Below are 21,682 nucleotides of genomic sequence, written 5' to 3'. Positions count from 1 at the left end.
AACACTAAAAATACTATTATTCATAAAATAAAAAAAAATAAGTACGAATCGCCTCTGTTTGTATGATACAGAAAACGACACTAAAACAATACAACAAAGTTGAAAAAAAGTGTTTTAAAACCTAAAATAATCAACTATAAAACCTATCTGTTGAAATTTATTACAACAAGAGTTTAGTAATTTGTACATCACTCACGAATGTAAAAGCAGATCTACTGTAATTAAAAGCAAAACAAGTCGATATTTGTACACGTCTCAACTATTAAACATTTATTTTTATATCAGTAACTATTTACATAGAAACTATGACATGCTTTTAACAATACTAATAATTCTAACTACAATATAATTAGTAGAGCCAAAGATATTCTAGTTTAACTATGGTCTAAATATAATATAGAATTATCATATAAGTATTACAACATATACAGACAATAAATGTTACAATGATGATAAATATTATTGCATTAACGTGATTGTGATCTGGTGTCTGTACTTTAACACAACTAGCCTCACACAATGAACTAATGTGAATCATACTATCATATATCTAGTGATACTGATTGCAAGCCGTTGGTTCCTACTCGTATAACATTAAGTATATCTATGTAAGTAATGTGCACACACTGACACACACCAGACATTAGAAACCAAATCACAATTGCACAGTTTCAGAATAATTTTCAGAACTGCACCCAATTCTGTTGATTAGCTGGCGTGATAGGCTGTTGTTGTTGTTGTTGTTGGTTTGGAGTGCTGAAATTAAATCAATAAATTACTGTTAATATAAATGATAATTCATAACTATTCTAGTGGCCGTAAGTGGTAGAACACGCAGTAGGACCACTTTTGGTTATTATATAGCACGAATGGGCCTACTCGAACAAGGACCGTCTTCAGAATACGTGCGTTATTCTGAAGATGACACATGCATTCGCATCGTGGTCCAAATTCCGGATGCTTTACCTACCCACCCCCTATTAAAACGCCAGGCCTTCCCCAGACGTTTCGGGTGCCTGTAATGATTTACCATCAGCTATGTTTTTTTAACATAGCGTGCAAACTACGCAAACTACTTCATGGTTTTTTGTGTGTTGGTTCCAGGTTACTTCACCATAAGAACCATTCTAGATTTTTTTAAAATAATTTACATGTATGTTGTATATTGATACCATGTTACAATTACTCTTACCACATTTATAATTTTCAAAGTTGTGTGGTTAATAAATCGGTAAAAATCATTTATACCTTTGCCAAATATCGCATTGCTATTCCCTATTGAGAACAAATCAAAATTTATTGTGTCAATATGTAGATAAACAGTGCCTTATTAGCGGCGCTTACGGCGAATAATGTAACTATTATATGATAGAACCATAATTATTACGAAATAACCTTGGTACATTGTATAAATCGTGAAATCTTTCAATATGTATATATATATATATATATACACTAGCTGACACCGGAAACCTTTTTTTGCCATATAAATTAAAATCGCTATTAAAAGATAGGGGTTGATAGGGGTAGGGGTAGAAGGGTGAAAATTTTGAGTTGTATGTAAATTATTCCTAGAACAAATATTCACCTCAATATTGTTGATTATGACAATGAGAAAAATATACATCGATGATAGAAAAAACAAATAATGCGTTAGGTAGCCATTACCATAATTGTTGGGTGTTTAGCGGCAGTCAAGATTGCAATAATTAAATATGAATAAGCAAAAATAAGAACACTACATGATTATTATTTTACTGTATTTAGGTATTGTTTGTTATTGCATAATTTGCTATTATGCTTCTATATTTCTACATACAAGTATGGGCCATAGTTTCTTCAAACGTTAATAAAATCCATATGGTATATGAAATTTAAATTGTGTCTCTATTATATCATTAGCATATAAAAATAAAGCCAATTTGTCGCCACAGCGACAATATCTATAAAAAACATAATAGACGCTTCTTATAAGCCCGTTCGGGACTAAAGTACAGTATGCAATACTTCTACTTTCTATTATCAGGTATTCATCTCCAAAAATCACTTCCTCTAAATATTGCCTAAAGTTCTCTTATCCTCTGATTCCATCTTAGCGTTCTGTTTATATTTTCTACTGCAATCTAACTTTTTCCTTCTTTATCATACATTTATTTCATGATTATCTATTAAAATATTATTTCTTTTCTTTAGACTTTAAATAACTGTTTTATACACTACAATTCTAAATAAAATCATTTAAATCGACTTATTTCCTCACCTTGCGGAATTGAAATCACCCCAATCCGAATTAGCCGTTCCAGGGACCATGGGAGCAGATGGTGAAGGTGCATGCTGCGGCGATGGTGGCGGAGGAAGGCGGGATCCGCCTGGTGGTGGCGGCAACAGTCCTCCTCCTCCACCTATGCCTCCACCTCGACGCGTCTTGTTACCTTCACTTCCATCCTTCTTCTATAATAAAATAAGATGATATATTTTTATTTCTTTGATATTTAGGGGTTTTTGTACAAACTAAAAACACATTCCAGTTCCATTGTACCTTAAAATTAATAACTACATGACTTCATCAGTGAGCAAATTGGTCATAATTTGCTCTGTATGGTATATTGGAATGCAATGTGGCAGGGAGCAATTATACAGTAAAGAACAAAGGCATTACATTTTGTAATCAATGTTTCCACTTTAGACACAACTAGGACTATGTAATAGTCTGATTAAATAACCATTGTTGGCAATATAGTTCCACATCCATTTCTTAGACACAATATGTTAATAAAAGTAGGTTTTCATTACATAAGTACTTATTTTTCTTTGGGTGATTATAAATAACATTATATTATGATTTTTTAAATAGTGTAATTGACTTACAGTTATTTTCATGTTTATTTTTATTGTTTCTCCTTCTTTGAAACCCAGATCAAGCTGCTGCTGAGGAGTCTGCTCACCTTCTTGCTCTTTCCGCAACCATTTAAAATGATCTTGTAGAGCAACATTGAGATCAAATGAATCCGATCTGTCCCCAAATCCTAAACCTATATAAGCACTTCTTCCTGGAAAATAAAAATAAAACATAAAATATTATCATTTCATAAAAAAATAGTTAGTAATTGAAAAAAATTTTTTTTTAATAATATTAAATTTAAAATACTGGCTATTAAGTTTAAAATCAATACTGAAGTATTGGATTTAAACGAAATTATGAAATACAGTGTAATTAGAATATCTATCAAAAATAAACTTTTGTAATCATACTCATACTTATACAATTTATAATCATATATGACAAACATGGGCACTCGCAACAATACGCATCAATAAAGTTAAACATGTCACAATCCTAAGAAAATGAGTATTACAAGGAGAAAGATTTATCTGATGGAATATAAATAGAAACTATTAAAAACATACAAAAAAACAAAAAATGTCATAAGAATAACAATAAAGTTAAAATGAAAGTTGTCCACCATACAATCAGAGGGGAAAGAAAATGTTCAAAACTCATCATGAACTGGTTTAAAACTCACAAGAAAGGAACAAGTCACAATAGGAAATGAAGAAGACTATTTAAGATGGGTTGATGAAAAGCTATAGTGTAATGCATGAAGAAGAGTAGCTAAGGATAATGGAAAATATTGAAGGAAACCTTTGCCAATTAGTAGCATACAGACAGGTTGTCAATGCATAAGTTTTTAGATACATAATGATGTAAAATGTAAAATGTATGTTGGACTCCAGTCTCCGCAATTAGCCTACATAATGATGTAGTTTATAATGTAAAAAAGATACATACTGTACTTAAATATAGGCTTATATTTATATTATTATTTAGCAAATGAAGGTCTCAATTGGTGGACAAAATGTAATGGACAAAAAGAAACAATGTACTGTTTAACTAAGGGGCTACCCCCTTTAACATTACATTGTTTCTTTGTCACATTAAAATTTTTTTTATAATAAAGGAATGAGAAGAATTATATGCCCTGCATTGTAGTTGTACATTGTATGAAACAATGTACAACTACACATCCATTTCATTTTGTCCACCAATTGACACCTTACAATGTTAAGAGACATGTACAACGGTGTTGCAATGGGATTTTGGATCCTGGTCTTCAAAACCACACAAAAATAGGTGCATTCACAATTTAAAAAGAGCATATACAGGGATATAAGCAGGATTAGACAATATAATTTCACAAATTTACTACTATTTATAATTAATGTAAAGTTTAAAAAAATATTTCTAAATGGAAATGCTACATTTAAGCTCTTTCAGAATTAAATATATTATGTGGCACAATTAAATAAGTAATCCAAAGGGAAAATAATAGAACATCATATACCCACCATTGTCATCTTGAATTCTGACAACAAAATACCGTGAGCTATCGGTCACGGCTTCCAGGGCCACTCCAGGGTACTTGTCTATAGGACATTTAGCAAACAACTCGCCAGATGTCTTATCTTCCAACTTCATTATTAATTCCTCCCCCTTCGCCACGAGCCTCATGCGACCCGTCCATTGAGGTTCTTGTAGATTCCAATCAGCAGCCCTGAAAACGCCTACTTTTTAATACCTTTCACATTTTAAGTATCAAATCGAAGTATTGTTTATAATTGTAAAGTTTACTTTACCTATATCCTCTGTTAGATGTCCTCGGTGGTATTTTGAACACAAACACCTCATTTTTCACAAGTAAAACACTTTCATATGTTTCCATTACTATAAATAAAATCAACCTCCCATATAATTTATAATGTTACAAAATAAAAAGTTAAATAAATGATAGTGAAATCTTGGTATGGGTTGAAAATTAATTATAGAGTAATACTGGTAATCGTGCGTCTAGAAAGTAAGCTTTGTATATATATATTCAATTTCACTCTTGAATTGAATTATCGCTCTTTCGAAACGAAAATGTGATTAATTAGTTATTATGACGTGACAAATCCATTTGACTGACTTGACAAGGATTTCATAATGGATTTAACGTAACAAAAAAATATTTGACAAATGTTGGCTTGCAGCTTCACATCCAACAACACAATATATACAATATAATAAGCAAATAGTCACTACAACATTCTAGCCAACGAATCTTTCAGTGATAATAGATTAAAAAATGAAATGTGTCCAAATCTTTATAATCCGTAGAAAGAATAAAAATAAGAGTGTCTTTTTCTACTCCTTGATTTTTTATTTTACTTTATGGCAGGTACTACTCTTACTTCTTCGACCTATACAGTGCAATTTGTTTTACCAAAATTTATCATTCACTATAAGAATCTTCGTTGTAAATTATTACTAATAAATTCAGTTATTATAATTCATTAATAAATAGTAAGTATGCCAAGTATACTTCCAATTACGTAAAAATAAATACTCGATTAAGTGTCAATTTCTCTATCTAGTACACAGAACACATTTCTATGACCAAGTGTATGTCAAATTTTTGACTTTTGTTGTGTGTACATGTACATTTTTAATTTTGTTTTATTTCCAATTAGTATATTTCAAAAAGTATATTTGTCTATCAATTACTGTTCTTATTATAAATTCATTATTCTATATCATTGGAAGCGACAGAATATCCAATAGTTTCTCGTGGCTTGTGAGTAATTTCATTGTTTCTAGTTTTTCTTTAAATATGATAGATTATATATTAATTTTGTTGTTAGAGAAGTTAGTTTTTAAATAAAAATAATGAAAAGATAAGTGGTACACATATCCCGGTTCTTACTTACCAAATATTTATTTTAGTTTTGTTAAAAATAACTAGTATAAGTAATTTAATTACATCACTATAATATTTTATTATCCAATTATATTACTATTTTACAGGCAGGACTATTTATACTCCAAACAATGGCATACAATGTAAGTAGTTTTTGTATAAAATATTTAAAATGTGACAAACAAATACTTCAATATTGTAAAGTGCTAGCTGAATGGTCCACTGATATTTACAAACTTTGCAAATCCTATTGATATTGTTTATGCAACTAGACAACTAGCTATTTATTACCTACAACTACGTACCTACCTACAACTTTATTTATTTTTTACATGAAAGTAAACCTATGTTTGTGTTATGACACCATCTATATTCATGTCAAACTTAATTAAAATTAATTTTTTATTAATTTTAATTATTAGTATTATAGATAATTTAAATAATGAACTTTTAAATAGACCATTTTCTCATCTTTGTTTGATTTGTTTATTTCATGATCCATATCCAGGGGTTAGTTCTATATTTATCCTAATATAAATTTGTTACAATTTAATAATAGATCACAGTATTTCGGCAACCATCTTCATATCTCATGTCCATGGAATATTATAGAAGAAACATAAATAGTATCCCTGTATTCCTTCTTGCTATGTGTCTTGTTTCTTTGCATATGACATTGTTGTTTTGTACTTGTATTTATATATTTATATATGTATGTATATATTGCTTGTAATTATTGTAAATTTATATTTTTATATCTATGTATGTATATATTTTATATATAGTATATATGTGTGTTATTTTCTAATATTTATTGGTATTATTATCCTATCCCTATTATTACCTTTATATATATATTCTTCCATTCTATTCATGCGCCACCTACCACTTTTGTTATATTTTCTCTACCTAAAGGTTGTCTGGAAGAGATTGCTTCTAGCGATAAGACCGCCTTTTGTACTTCTATATCTCTTTTCTGTCTAATTCTCTTATGTATTAATTCGATTGGTGCAATAAAGAGTTTATAAATAAATAGGACAATATTGGTGTTAAATCAGAATAATTAGTTATGTATATATGTTCTTCAAAATATTAAGTGATTCATGTTTTTGCAAATCATGGATATTGTTTTATACCCTTTGTATAATAGTTGTGCTGAATTTGAGGCTGTTTTCTATAATTGGATTGCATAGGTCCAATCTACATGATTTCAATAAAGTATTGTATCTTTTGTGTTTTATATTCATTTAGTCTCCTTATAATTAAGTCGCTTTCCAATTTGTTGCTTGTTGAGTTTACCGTTGGTCGTGTGATCCTCTGTGAGATTCCGGTCCGCCGTCGAGTCTCCAGAGTGAGCCCCGCAACTGGTGCCCACTTGCGCAAATTGTTGAGAGCGATACAGTGCGTAATCCAGCTACACAAAGTGTACTTTGTCTAGCGAGAGAACGCGCTAGGATTGTAGACCGAATTTGTTGACGCAAATTCGTTGCTGCAATCCACTTGCGACTGTCTTACAGTGCGATCTCCTGCCCTTTCAGGGCGGAATTCCCTACTTTTCGGTAGGTTCGTCGTGGGGTTCCAGCCCCCACACCACCCTCTTCCACCCCTCCAGTCCCCTTTCCTAGTACATCACCCTTTCGTGTCGTGATGTCGCAAAGGGGCAAAGCCCCCAGGAAACCTCCTGACAGGGGAGCTCCCCGAACTGTTGTGCGTCGGGATTTAAGGAACCCGACCAAGCTGGTCCCCGCCACTGAGCTGGGGACCTTCCACGCTCGCCCGGCATCCAAGGGCACCCCCTCTGCCCTCGCGGGAAGCGGCAATGATGCCGCCGACCGGGAACCAGGCAGAGGGGAAAGATGCGCACAACCCGGCCCGTCTAAAAGACGCGCACCGCCGTCGCCGACCTCGCCCGCTAGAGGCGACAAACGGAGGGACGTAGAGGAGTCCCCCCCCCGCGACCTCGACCTAGTGAAGGCGCCGCCGACGCCGAGAATCCGGCTCGTGGACAAGGGCTACCAACCCCTACCGTCCCAGTCGGGTACCGTGCGGCGAAAGCCCTCACCCCCTCCGCGCTCACCCTCCCCCCCGCCGGATAGCGGGAGCGAGGAGGAAGGGGAAGACAGGCGTTTTTACGGCGACGTACATGCGTCGCCTGCGACCTCGCCTGAGCCTTCGCCAGCACCCTCGCGTGTGCCCTCGCCGCTACCTCGCTCCTATACGCTAGATAGGGGCGAGTATGACGCCACGTCATATGCGGCACTCGAACCGGTGCCACAATCGCCCGAGCCGATGCTCCCCCCCGTCCCCTCGCCGCGACGACGAACCCCGCCGTCCTTTGCGGCAGTAGTGGCAGGCCCCGCCACCCCGACCCCCGCCACCACGGCTCCAGCCCCGCAAATGCCCTCACAGAGCAAGGTCGCCGATACAGGCATAGAACCCGCCACAGGGCGAGGCAAATACCCCCCCATAGTGGCAGAACGCCTCCCTAACTGGACGCGCCACTTCGACCAGCTCAGGCGCGTACTGGGGGAGGCACCCAACGCAAGACCCTATGGCACGGGGGTCAGATTCCTGCCTAGGACGGACGAAGAATTCCGTGCCGTCCAAAGGTATTTAATAGAGGCCAGCGAAAAGGACCCAACAATAAGTTGGTACTTTTATAGTCTGGCCTCCGAACTGCCCACCAAGGTGGCGATAAGGGGACTCCCAGCCGACACGCCCAACGAAAAGATTGTGGAGGCACTGCAAGAGAAGGGGTTCGGAGTGCGGCTAGTGCGGGGCATACCCGCGCGTCGCGGCCGCCCCGGCTGCATTTTCCACGCCCAACTCGACCCCATGGACAGGGACGAGCTCACACGCTTGTACGCGACGGATGAGCTCCTGTACATGCGGGGCGTCGTGGTTGAGGCGTGGAAGCCGGCATCGGTGCTGCCACAATGCCACAGATGCCAGGCATTCGGCCATGCATCGGCCAATTGTCACCGGCCTGTAAAATGCGTTCGCTGTGGTGGGGAGCACCCGGCGGCGAACTGCGACAGGCCGCGTGACCAAAAGCCGACCTGTGCCAACTGCGCAAAGTCACACACCGCCAACGACCGGAAGTGCCCGGTTTATAAAAGAGAGGCCCGGCAGAGGGGAATCAAACCCCGTCCCCCCGTCCCCACTGCGACGTCGACGGCGCCCACGGCGCAGCAACGGCGGCGCAACAATCCCACCGCGGCGCCTCGTACATACGTCGCCCAGGCTCCCCCTCCCGTAATAACGGTCGAGGAAACCGCTGGCGCCAACCTAATGGCGCCGGCTAACGAACCGACGCAACGAGGCGCCGACGACGGTGTAACTAAAAAGCGCCGCCGCCGAAGACGCGGCAAGAAGAGGCGCGGAGATGAGCCCGTGACGGCATCAACCCCAATCCCCTTCCTACCTGATCCCACCCCAATATTTGCGTACAACGCACCCCCCTCCCTTCCCATGCATGCCGTCCCAAATCGGGGCCCGCGTGCAGCGCCACGTCGCCGCCAGGCGGCACCACCGGCACACAATGTGCCGAGAGTGGCATTCAAGCCGCTTTTGGCGGACGTAAGACGCGCACCTCCCGCGCCTCCCACATACACCGCATACCCCGCGCCGCGTTCGGCACACGCCGCGCCCGCGCCCTTCACACAAGCGCCCGTCGACAGAGCACTGAACATGCTTATTAGCCTGTTGACGGAGCTGCTAACTACGCTCGCGGCCGGCGCGGACACAAAGTCGGCGGCATTAAATGGATTGGCCAAAATCCAACAGTACACAAATGGCGGGTACTAGCCTGCGCATTGTGTACTGGAACCCCGGGGGAATAAAGGATAAAGTCCAGGACCTCCGTCTCCTAGCTCGCACCCAGGATGTGCACATCATACTCCTGGGTGAAACGAAGCTCACAGAAAAGGAGACGTTGAGGGTGCCTAACTACCACGTGTATAGACGCGACGAAACGTCACCGGCGGGCATTGCGTACCGCGGTACGGCGGTACTAGTCCGTCGGGACGTGGTCCACGTGGAGTTAGAGCGCCCCGAGTTCCGCGTCATGCGCTCCATAGGAGTCAGCATCAACGTCGACGGCGCGGAACTGAAGGTCCTGGCAGCTTACCGTCCCCCGGGACTGGAATTCAGCCCCTCCGATGTCCGGAACGTTCTGGATGGGAGGAGTCCCACCCTGCTTATGGGCGACCTAAACGCGAAGCACACGGCTTGGGGTTCCCGTCTGTGCTCGCCGATAGGTCGAAGACTCCTCCAGGATTCGCAGATCCACGGGTACGAGGTGTTGGGCCCAGCGCACCCAACACACGTACCCTCAAATCCCACACATAGCCCAGACGTTCTGGACATTGCCCTAGTGCAGGCTGTGCCTTGCCCGGTCTTACTGGAGGTGCTGTATGATCTAGACACACAGCACCTCCCAGTTCTAGCCACGCTTGACCTCTCCATCACCACCACACCGACGAGACCGTCGAGGCGGCGGATGGATTGGCGTGTTTTTCGCGCAGAATTGGAGCATCTACACCTCGACGGCGAACCATCATCGCCAGCGGGTGTCGAAGCCGCCTCCACACTCATAACGGAGCGAATTCGCACCGCAGTGGAGGCGGCAACTACCACAATAAACGTGGCTTCTCGCCGTCGAGAGGAATTGCCACACCATCTGCGCGAAAAACTCGCCCGGAAAAAGAACCTCCGTCGCCTATGGGCCCGAACCCGCTGCCCGCGGGTCAAGCGTGAGCTCAACTGCCTGGCTGCAGAGCTGTCGGAGGGAGTGCGGGATTGGCGTGGAGCCGCCTGGGAGGGTGTCATATCCCGGGCCGGCGAACACGATACCGACCTGCACAAACTCAATCGACAGCTCACCAATGCACGACCCCCCGTCTGCCCGTTGCTTGACGAGACGGGCAGACGTCGTTACGCAGCCCAAGACCGGGCAGAAATCCTGGCACAGCACTTGGAGGGGCAATTCACGGCCAATCCAATCGCCGCCGACGCACCCAGCACTGTCGTCGAGCACCACGAGCGAGTCGTACGTCGCGTAGGTGAATTCCGTACCGCTCCGTCGCCGGACGTTACCGAGGTGAACTTCGTCTCGCCCGGCGAGGTAAGGCGGCTCGTCACCCGCCTACCGAAGCGCAAAGCGCCCGGAGCGGACGGAATCAGCACCGCAGCGCTCGCACAGCTGCCCCGTAGAGCCCTAGCGTGTCTAGCGAGGCTCTACAACGGCATACTCCGGACCGGCCACTTCCCTACCAACTGGAAGTTGGGTAGAGTCATAGTCCTCCCGAAACCCGGCAAGGACAAGCGCCTGCCGGCAAGCTACCGGCCCATCACTCTGCTCTCGCACGTAGCAAAGTCGTTCGAGCGCCTCCTGCTCCGCCGCCTGAGACCGACTCTGTCGCCTCGCGACGAGCAGTTCGGTTTCAGAGGCGGACACTCGACGACTTTGCAGCTGACGCGCGTGCTCCACCATATGGCTGTCGAGCACAACCGCGGCCACTACACGGTCGGCGTATTTCTCGATATAGAGAAGGCGTTCGACCGTGTGTGGCACGACGGTTTGGTGTCGAAGTTGCTCGACACCAACACGCCGTCAGCATACGTGCGAGTAGTGGACTCGTTCCTCTCGGGCCGGAGCTTCTATGTTTCGGTCGAGAACTGTGACTCTACCACACGCCCAATTGCCGCCGGAGTCCCGCAGGGCAGCTGCATTTCGCCAGCGCTCTACGCGACGTACACAGACGACATCCCCACCTTGAGGGATGAGCTCCGAGAGGGAGAGAGGGATGTCGTCCTCGCTCTTTTCGCCGACGACAGTGCCTTTCTTTCGTCGTCTCGCCGAGCCTACGCAGCCGCTCGCAAAATGCAGCGGCTGTTGGACCTGCTCCCCGAGTGGCTGGATAAGTGGCGTACCACCGTTAACGTGGGTAAAACGGTGGCGCTGCTTACCCGCCCCGGGTGCAAACGCCCGCCGCCCCTCTTACTGAGAGGCCAGCCCATCCAGTGGGAGCGCACAGTGCGTTACCTAGGGGTGGAAATCGACCGGTCGCTGCGTATGACGCCGCAGGTGGACCGGGCTGTTACCCAAGCCAAGGCTGCGCGCGCTATGCTGCGACCGGTCTTGCAATCCAGGCTGCAGCTGCGGACGAAAGTAGGCATTTATAAGACCTACATTCGTTCGCGGCTCACATATGCCGCCCCCGCATGGTACGCACTGTGCTCGGCCTCACAGCGGCGGAGACTGCAGGTCCAACAGAACGCCGCCCTCCGTCTGTGCACAAATGCCGGACGGTACGTCCGTAATGACGTGATCGCCCGCGACCTCAAGGTCCCATCGGTGGAGCAGTTCGTCGTCCGGTTGACGCGCGCGATGTTCTCGCGCGCGGACAGCGGGCGCGAAGCGCACCTGCGCGACCTCGCCCCTCTCCACGCGCGCCCACCGGACGCCACTCGCGCGCTCCCGCGCGACCTACTCTCCACCGAGTGATCACGTCATTCACGTGACGTGGCGGCGTTAAGCCGGCTCGGCGAGCGACATAATGATTCCTGCCACACAACGCCCACAGGCGGCTGCTGGGAAGCAGCCGCCCTCCGGCCGGCCGGCAGGTCGGCCGGTAAAAGAACGACGCTGGGGTGGTTCACCCCAGCAGAATGCCCGGGCAAGGAGCGCAAGCTCGGGGCCCGTACCCAGCGGTCCAGTTAGGACCAGCGGACGACCCAATAATAAAAATCCTTATAATTTTATTATTTTTCTTGATGGTTATACATTCTTGGTGGTTATACATTTGAAGTATACCTCATAGTATTCATTATGGGGTAAATATTAGCTCCTTGCTTATTGTGGGGAAGAATTTTTAAAAAAAAACAGGATTGCTTGATAATATTTGTTAATATATTTTCAAAAATTGAATCTCTATCCAACTTGTTTTCTTCATATATTTTCAGTGGTCTAGCGGTTTAAGACACCACCTTTCCCATGACCATGGATTCAGTTCCTCACATGATACAAACATGTGTGTATAAGAGCATGAGTGTCTGTATTGGTCCGGGTATTTTATATATATAATCTTTTAATGTAATTTGAATGGCAAATAATCTGACAGCCACTCTAATACTAAGCGGTAATGAAATTAAATTAACACACAAACAGCACTATAGACATCACCTTATGTGTCTGACACATGATACAACTTATATTTTGCCAGTCAAAAGTACTAAGAAATTACATTATAAGGGCATGATGCTACTTATCCTGCAATTTCACTACCTATTCGCTTCCTACTACTGAAACAGCTTATGCAAGCAGGGTGCTTGCTGGTTGAAATAAGTGAAATAGATGAATCTACCCATGCAGACGATTTTTTACAATCTTTTTACATCTGCTATGTGTGTACAAAAAAATATATCTACATATTTAGTATTTCTCTTAGATTGGAATTGGACGGCTCGGCGCTGTTTGAATTCTCATGTCAATTTGTTTACCACTTTACCATCCAGTTACATAAAAAAAAAAGCTACTTGATAATTGTGATGGCAACTCTGCCTAAACTGTTCTATTCAAGACTATATAAATTTACTTCCACCACTGTGAAGAAATTGTGATTGTTTTTAAGTTTTTGTACTTTATGTTAGGCTAAAAAGGACTTTTATCCAGAGCCGTAAAAGATTAATAAAAAAAAATTAACTTTGTTACGCTTTGCATGTGAACGATTGAATGAATGATACGAACGGAACGAGTGGAACTTGATTATTTGACCGAAACTAAAATTACAAAATAAAATGGCGACCTACTGTAAATTCGGTTGTTTCTTGTTAAAAGCACCGTTTTTGTTATTAAAATGCTCAATATATATGAAGTAAAGTTAAGTGAAGTGAAAATTTACATGAACTCTCTATGTATTTCGTTATTATTTGGAATTATGTAAGGACAAAGACACAAATCCTATGTTTTCTTCAATGAATCTGGCAGCTAATGAGTATGATAATGGGAGACTCGCATTTGTTATTGTTTATAACTATTATCTCATTGTTTCGATATACTCTAAATGCTGAAAGTTATGGGTGCCCACAAAAATGTGATTGCCTGGAGCAATATGTGGATTGTTCTAAAAAGAATTTCGCTTCTGTGCCAAAAATTCCTAAGTGGGTGGAACAATTGGATCTCAGCTACAATAGATTGAGTGAAAATGTAACTAGAGGATTCGACAAATTGTTAGATATGAAAGTATTGAAACTTGATAAAAACTCACTACAACACGTACCTAACTTTCTTCAGCATGATCAAATACAAGAAATAAGTTTCAATAGAAATAATATTACATCTATAGACAGAGGTCACTTTCCAGCTAATTGTTCTCTGAGAATATTAAATTTAAACAGTAATCATATTAATGTAATAGAAGATGGAGCTTTGGACAATTTGACAAATCTTGTTAGTTTGAAACTGAACAGAAATGAAATAAAATCCCTTCCTAATCACCTCTTTAAGTACCAGTCAAATCTAAAGATATTGGAACTCAATCACAATAGACTTCATGTTATTACTGGGTTGCTTTTCCAAGGATTATCAAATCTAACCACTCTTAAGCTGAAGTTTAATAATATTGACAACATAATGGATGGAGCTTTTTTTGGATTTAAGTCTGTCAATCAACTGCAGTTGGATCACAACAGAATAAAAAGCATTTCTAAAGGGTGGATGTATGGACTAGAATCTTTAGTGACATTATCTTTATCAAATAATATAATATCTGTTATTGATATTGGCAGTTGGGAGCTGTGTTTGAATTTAAAAGAATTGGATTTGTCACACAACTACTTGCTTGAAATAGAAGGCCGTACTTTTCAACATCTGAATAATCTACAAATTCTAAATTTAAGTAACAATAATATCTCTTCAATTCTTCAAGAAGCTTTCAGTCACATGGTTCTCTTACAACGATTACATTTAAATAACAATAAAATTTCCTGGACAGTTGAAGATATGGCAGGACCATTTTCTAAATTACATAATTTAATCACTTTCAGTTTGGCTGCTAATCACATAAAATCTATAAATTCAAGGGCATTTGAAGGACTAGGTAATTTGGTGGAATTGGATTTAAGATGGAACAATATTACATCAATTCAACAACATGCATTTGATTCTATGCCAAAACTCAAGAAGTTCCATTTAAATAGCTCATTGTTATTATGTGATTGTAACATACTGTGGTTAGTGAAATGGATAAGGGAGAAGGTTGAACAGAAATACATTACCGCAACTTGTGCCTACCCTACTGAAGAGAGAGGGGTGTCAATATCCAAACTTAAAGAGGACAGTTGTGGTGATTCTCCAAAACCAAGAGTAGTTGAACATCCCAAAACACATCTTGCCATAAGAGGCCATTCCACCAATTTAGTATGTTCTGCAACATCAAATCCTTTTAATACCTTAACATTTTTATGGAAAAAGAATAATGGTAATATTAGTAATCCTACAGTTTTTGAAAATATTACAATGTCTGTGAATGGTCAGCCGCGTGCTACATCAGTGCTTGTGATACCAAATGTAACACATTCAGATTCTGGTAAATACCAATGCATTGTTAGCAATAATTTTGGTACTACATATTCTTCGAAAGCAAAATTGAACATAGTTACTTTTCCTCGATTCTTAAAAACACCTACTAACATTACTGTGAAAACTGGCGAGACTGTGACATTAAACTGTGCTGCTACAGGTGATCCAACTCCTGAAATATCTTGGAAAAAAGATGGTGGTAATGATTTCCCTGCAGCAAGAGAGAGGCGTATGAATGTTATGCCAACTGACCATCTATTTTTTATAGTAAATGCAAAAACTTCAGATATGGGTGTTTACAGTTGTGCGGCTAAGAATCCTGCTGGTACCATAATAGCTAATGCCACATTGTCAGTATTGCAAGAACCATCTTTTGTGAGAGTTATGGAGAACAAAGAAGTGACAAGTGGAGATTCTGTAGTATTACAATGCATGATATCTGGTTCACCAAAACCAGTATTGAAATGGTTAAAAGATGGTTCTCCAATAACTCCAAAAGATCGACATTATCTGACAGCAGATGATCAGCTCTTGATTATTATAGGGGCAGAATCAAGTGATGCTGGCCGATACGAATGTGAAATTACTAATGAGTTGGGAACAAAAAAAGATATGACAGAGTTGAGAGTGTTACCCCCAGTTGCTATTATGGTGAATGAGGAAGATATGACTGGAATTATTATTATAACAGTGGTTTGTTGTGCAGTTGGAACTTCTATAATTTGGGTGGTTATAATATACCACACAAGAAGACGCACGGCTAGTGCTGTGCGATCATTTCCCACCGAAAATATAAAAATGACTCAAGTTGTGCATAGTGATAGTGAATCGCCCCAAATGTTCTCAGACAATTTATCTGAGCATTCATCATGCAAAGATAGTGGAACAGGGGATTCAGCTCAACAAACAAGCTTTGATGGTGTGCCTACAGATAAGAGTGATCAAATGCATTTTGACCCTGTTTGCCGAAGTTATTCTCCAGTGCCAGAAGGACATAAACTTCTTCCTTCCTCATTTAAACCGTCTACTCAAATATGTGTAAATACATCTGTAACACCAGCTACTTATTTTTCTAGTCACAGTGGTAAAATGTAGGGTTAATTTAAAAAAATATTTCTGATAGTGATATAAAGATTTTTACTATGCATTTTCACTAAGTTACAATTTTTTCTTCTAAAAACTGTATAATGGAGATTCTATGAATAGATTATTTAAAAGATACTAATATGTATTGTACATTATTGTATTTATATTTATTTAGACATAAATTACCAGGATAAGTGATTTTATTTAGGTGTGTATTTAGTGAAAAAGCATTGTCATTAGGCATCTGTAGACCTACTTGTTTGCTTAGTACAAAATAGAACAAACTTGCCAGTATTGGTTTGATGCAAAAGACTGAATGTCATTTAAGTGTATGTATACTGTAATTTTCATATATGTAAAAAACACTATTTATAAGGGATGATTTGTATGCAAGCATTTCTTTCATCTTTATTCAATTTGATCTATATGAGTATAAAAATGTAGTGTCTGGTACTTTGAGATTTTGATGTTTATAAAACTGTTTTGTATGTAATTAGTATTATCCACTAAATATTTTCACTTTATTTTCCTTAGAAAATTATAAATGAAAAATTAAACAGGATTGTAATTTAAATAAATAAATAATTCTTAAGGAACGAAATGTAAAACTGAACAATAATTTATAGACTCAATATTAAAATGTATTTGTACTAATGTAGTGCTTAATATTACTGTCTAGAATAAGTGTTAGCTACTTAAACATGTACACAATGATAGAATGAGAACAAGTTAGTTTACATTTTAATGTCTATAAATGTAATGGTGTTGATGGCAGTATCCTATAATTGTAATCTAGATGACATTGTTTTCTGTGAGCTTCGTAATTAATAAATCAACCTTAGTTATCTATCAATCTTATACTTGGACCTACCGTAAACTATTTATTGCATATGATAATATTGTTCATGTTACAATAATTTATATTTTTTGTGCACAATTTATCTTACTCGGGATGTATCTAATTAATTTATTAGCTGGTGTAGTGATGATTTTTACTCTGAACACCTATACACCTATAGTTATAAAATATTTTCTAGACACTAATTATGTGAACTAACTGTTATTGTGAACAATAATAATATAAGTAGTATATTTCTGTGAGTACATATATGGAGTGAGATTAGAGAATGGTGGGCACAAATAAAAAACTCAGATACCTAATTTGACATTTAAAATTATCTTCTCTTTATATTTCATTTGTTACGTCATATCATCAGCAACAACATTTTATGTTTACAATTTATTTAAAAAAATCTCTGTATTCATTATTTAAAATATGAATTCGATGTTTATTTACCTATTGTATGAGGCGAATGTTGTATCTATCGAGACGTAGCATCACCAGCTCTAAAATACAATAAAATTTGTAATTCGAAAAAATTACTGTTAAACATAGTAGCTTCTAACCTAGTATAGTCTCTGGGTATAAATGTGTTAATATCTCCAGTTCATGATATTATATTGTATACCTATATTAATAAAATAATATTAGACGTTCTATGTAAAGAAAAAATCTATGTAAACAAATTATCGATACAAAAGTTTCAGTAACTAAACAGAAAAGTTTGATATCATATATTGACACTATTTCTACAATGTCATTTAAATAAAGCCACTATTTTAACCCATTGATATGCTACAAGTCCATAGTGTGTTAACAGTACCATCCAAAGAACTATTGCCCTATTTAATTTATAAATTTAGATACTTACCTTTCTTTAACATGGCAGCTATTTAGAATATATCATTCAATTTCATGGGTAGATTAATTTGATGTATGTAACACGGTTACAGTCGTCAGATCTCTAAATAGATATGTAGGTACGTGTAATCCAATGTGTCTTGTCTTGTATTACATAATTTAAGCATATTTTGCATGATGTGAAGGTACTAAAAATACGGTTTTATAATGTTTATACAATGTATATATACGTAACTATTTAAACTTTATTGAATAAAGTTATCATTAAGAATATAACGGTAATATTATTTTTTAATTAACGGCATACTGTACACTACCTTTACCGTTACTGCACCTTGTTCCTTATGTTTAACTAGCTGTATCTGCAATTTTATTCCCATGTATAATTTAAATATTATCACAAAACTGTAAGTTGCAAATAGCTATTATTCACATTGAAAAAAAATCAATCATCTTTGATTCAATAACAAAAGTATTGACTAAATAATAATAATTACTTATACCATCGCTGTTACAATGAATTATTGCCTCTGATTAAATTCCTTTAATCACGGACATATTAGAGGATACAGTTTGTTTACTGCTATATCACATCTCAATATGCCATGCTCATCTCAAATGAAACGCAACTTATAAAAGAAATCTACAACGGGTGAAGCATATAGCTAGCCTAAGTCTTAACCAGTAACTGTATCATAATTTAAATGTATGTTCTTCCAGCCTGGTTATGGCCAACCACAGTACGGCGGGCAACCACCAACTGGCCAATTGGAAATGGGTCATGGGCCATATCCCAACGTGCCAGTGGGAGGAGGAGTATCTCCCCAAGTGCAGCAGTGGTTTCGAGCTGTTGACAAAGATCAATCTGGGTTTATTACTGCTCCTGAACTAAAAGGCGCTTTAGTGAATGCACAAGGGCAATCTTTTTCAGATACTGCTTGTAACTTGATGATTGGTGAGTAGAATTCTGATCTATGAGAATAGCAATATTATAAAAGAACCAAAACATGGTGTTATCAAAACGCTAAGAAATTGAGGTGTTAAAGTCTAACTTCGTATTAATTTTTATGATTATATGTCCGGTAATAGTAGGTACCTGTGTCCTGTTTTCGTACTAAAGTTTAACAATATTTAATTTTACACATTTTATGAAAATTCATAGCTAGGAACTAGATCAAGTTAGCTTTCAAACAGAAAACAACTCTTAATATATGGTCCATTGATTTAGGAGCTACGATGCCACAGGCAGGCAAGTCAAATTTATATCATTTCATTTTGCTAAGGAGTTTAAAATACGAGCAACAGCCTGCTGTTCTTTTAAACAAGTGGGTGGGAATCGAACCCCCGACATTCGGAAGTAAGGCGGCATGCTAAACCACTAGACCACCGTGGTCGACAAACAATATATCCTTATAGCTGTAAATATTATAATAAATTGTGATTTATCTTTCTTTTATTGAAATCTTAAATGTTATTACTTAAGAAATGGGTTAGAAGTCTAGACTAAGCTGGACTGTGATGTTAGGGATAACCTTGCTACGTATTTACTTTGACTATTTGGTAAAATTTCAGGTATGTTTGATAAAGATCGTACGGGTACCATAAACGTGGAAGAATTTGACAAACTGTATACATATGTAAATCAGTGGCTTACAGTATTTAAAACATATGACCTCGATCAGTCTGGTCATATTGAAGAACATGAACTTACCAAAGGTATATATATATATATATATACTAGCTGTCCCGGCAAACGTTTTTGCCTTAAATAAAAAAAAAATTGGGGTAGACTACATTACATCCCTCTAAATGTTAGGGCATTTAGGGGGATGAAAAATAGATGTTGGCCGATTCTCAGACCTACTCAATACGCTCACAAAATTTCATGAGAATCGGTCAAGCCGTTTCAGAGGAGTATGGGAACGAAAATTGTGACACGAGAATTTTATATATAAGATATTTTTAATATAATTAGTACGCAATGTATTAATTCTGGTAGATCATTGTCTTTGAAGATGAGTACATTTCGAAAATTTCTTCTAGGTCTAGGAAAAAATGGAGATTGTAATAATTTTTACCTGCGAAACTCTTATTGATATTATATTTTTTTTACATTTAAGGTGCATTTTGTTTAAATTGATATTTGCATTGAATTAATCCGCAAAACAAATCACTACATGGAGTTAGCGAAGTTTATGTTTTTAAAACGTAACGCTACTTTCAAACTCTTTCCAGTTCGTTATGTAACATCTGCTATTTTTGGGATAAAATAAACCTATGTATGGAATATAATTTATCTTTAGGGCAAATTTCATCAAAATTCGTTCAGCCGAAAAGATATCAAACAAATAAACATCCCGAAATACTTTCGCATTTATAATAATAGTATGAAATATGATGCACTAAAATATGGTATATCTCTCATTCTCGTTGACCTTTGTTGTTCTACATATTATTATATTTATTTCAGCGTTGTCACAAATGGGTTTCCGGTTCACACCAGAATTCATATCGTTCTTAACAAAAAGAAGCGATCCAAAAGACGGCAGGGTGTCTGTTGACCAATTCATCGTGCTCTGTGTTCAAATACAACGCTTTACTGAAGCATTCCGAGTCCGTGACACTCAACAGAACGGCACTGTAACTATTGGATTTGAAGATTTTCTAAATGTGGCACTGAGTTGTTCTATATGAGGTCGTTTTAAATAGATAAGATTATAAATATTACAAGTTGCATTGCTTTTCTAGTAAGAAATATTAATTATTTTGTATAAACTTACAAGTTTCATGTTGAGGTGAGATCTTAATATTTACGGAATAGTACATTTTATCGACAACATTACAGAGCAAATCGTATTATGAGTCGTGCATTGCACGACTCATAATACGCTACTCACAAAGAAATATTCATATATATGTAGACCATATTCGTTATAAATGGCGCTTTAGCAAATGTTATTTAGCTTTTAAGGAACTTTCAGACATGCCAATATTGCTTGTTTAAAAGCATTTTTTTATGTAATCTCATTATAATTAAATGTAAATCTAGTTGTAGACAAGAAATAGGTTTACCAAATTCACCTGTATCACCTATTATTAGATATTTCATACGTTGACCTACTTTGCATCCATAATTCATATTTAAGTACTATGTATGTACTACATATTATTGGTAAAAAATACACGCAAATGAACTGAAGTGTTCATCATTGAGATGAAAACCCTTCAGTGGGCTTCACCAGCAATATTCTCCCAGCTAAAATATTTTTTAGAGTCGCCTTGGTCACTCGTTACATATTGTACCTCTTGATAACACAAGTAATTACACGCACAACGGCTCAAATGAGAGGCTAACTGCGGAGAATAGGTCCACATTACATGCACTAGCAATACGACTCAATGTCAACATGCGATTTACTTTTCCTTTGTGATGGCAAACTTTCCATCAGAGCAGCAGTGACTTGACTAGTGTACTGTTTGTTTCATTAAACATATTTAGAATGCAATAGCTATGAAGACTTGTTACCTGATATTATCACAATAATTCCATTTAATGTAAGAGTATAAAATATTTTT

At 38.9% G+C, this 21,682-nt stretch overlaps 3 protein-coding genes across 3 annotated transcripts; 2 read left to right on the top strand and 1 right to left on the bottom strand.

Moving 5' to 3' along the window:
* Positions 1-5,014, bottom strand: LOC131848485 (NECAP-like protein CG9132). Its single transcript, XM_059198365.1, has 5 exons — positions 4,636-5,014; positions 4,348-4,553; positions 2,869-3,050; positions 2,261-2,451; positions 1-756 (listed from the first exon to the last, which is right to left on the bottom strand). The coding sequence occupies exons 1-5, from the start codon at positions 4,719-4,721 to the stop codon at positions 684-686; spliced, it is 738 nt and encodes a 245-aa protein (XP_059054348.1). The 5' UTR covers positions 4,722-5,014; the 3' UTR covers positions 1-683.
* A 411-nt stretch (positions 5,015-5,425) lies between these two features.
* Positions 5,426-20,985, top strand: LOC131848395 (peflin). The gene is made up of 5 exons (XM_059198226.1): positions 5,426-5,612; positions 5,843-5,878; positions 18,827-19,061; positions 19,679-19,822; positions 20,577-20,985. Exons 2-5 carry the CDS (start codon positions 5,867-5,869, stop codon positions 20,798-20,800), a joined length of 615 nt encoding a protein of 204 aa, XP_059054209.1. The 5' UTR covers positions 5,426-5,612; positions 5,843-5,866; the 3' UTR covers positions 20,801-20,985.
* LOC131848394 (leucine-rich repeats and immunoglobulin-like domains protein 3) lies at positions 13,512-17,414 on the top strand. Its single transcript, XM_059198225.1, has one exon. The coding sequence runs from the start codon at positions 13,729-13,731 to the stop codon at positions 16,411-16,413; it is 2,685 nt and encodes an 894-aa protein (XP_059054208.1). The 5' UTR covers positions 13,512-13,728; the 3' UTR covers positions 16,414-17,414.
* Positions 20,986-21,682: the final 697 nt, after the last annotated feature.

This window comes from Achroia grisella, unplaced genomic scaffold (assembly GCF_030625045.1).
Source record: "Achroia grisella isolate CSIRO2021 unplaced genomic scaffold, CSIRO_AGI_Agris_v1 utg558, whole genome shotgun sequence".
NCBI lineage: Eukaryota > Metazoa > Arthropoda > Insecta > Lepidoptera > Pyralidae > Achroia > Achroia grisella.
Note: the sequence above shows the minus strand (reverse complement) of the source record. Positions and strands in the feature narration are given on the sequence as shown.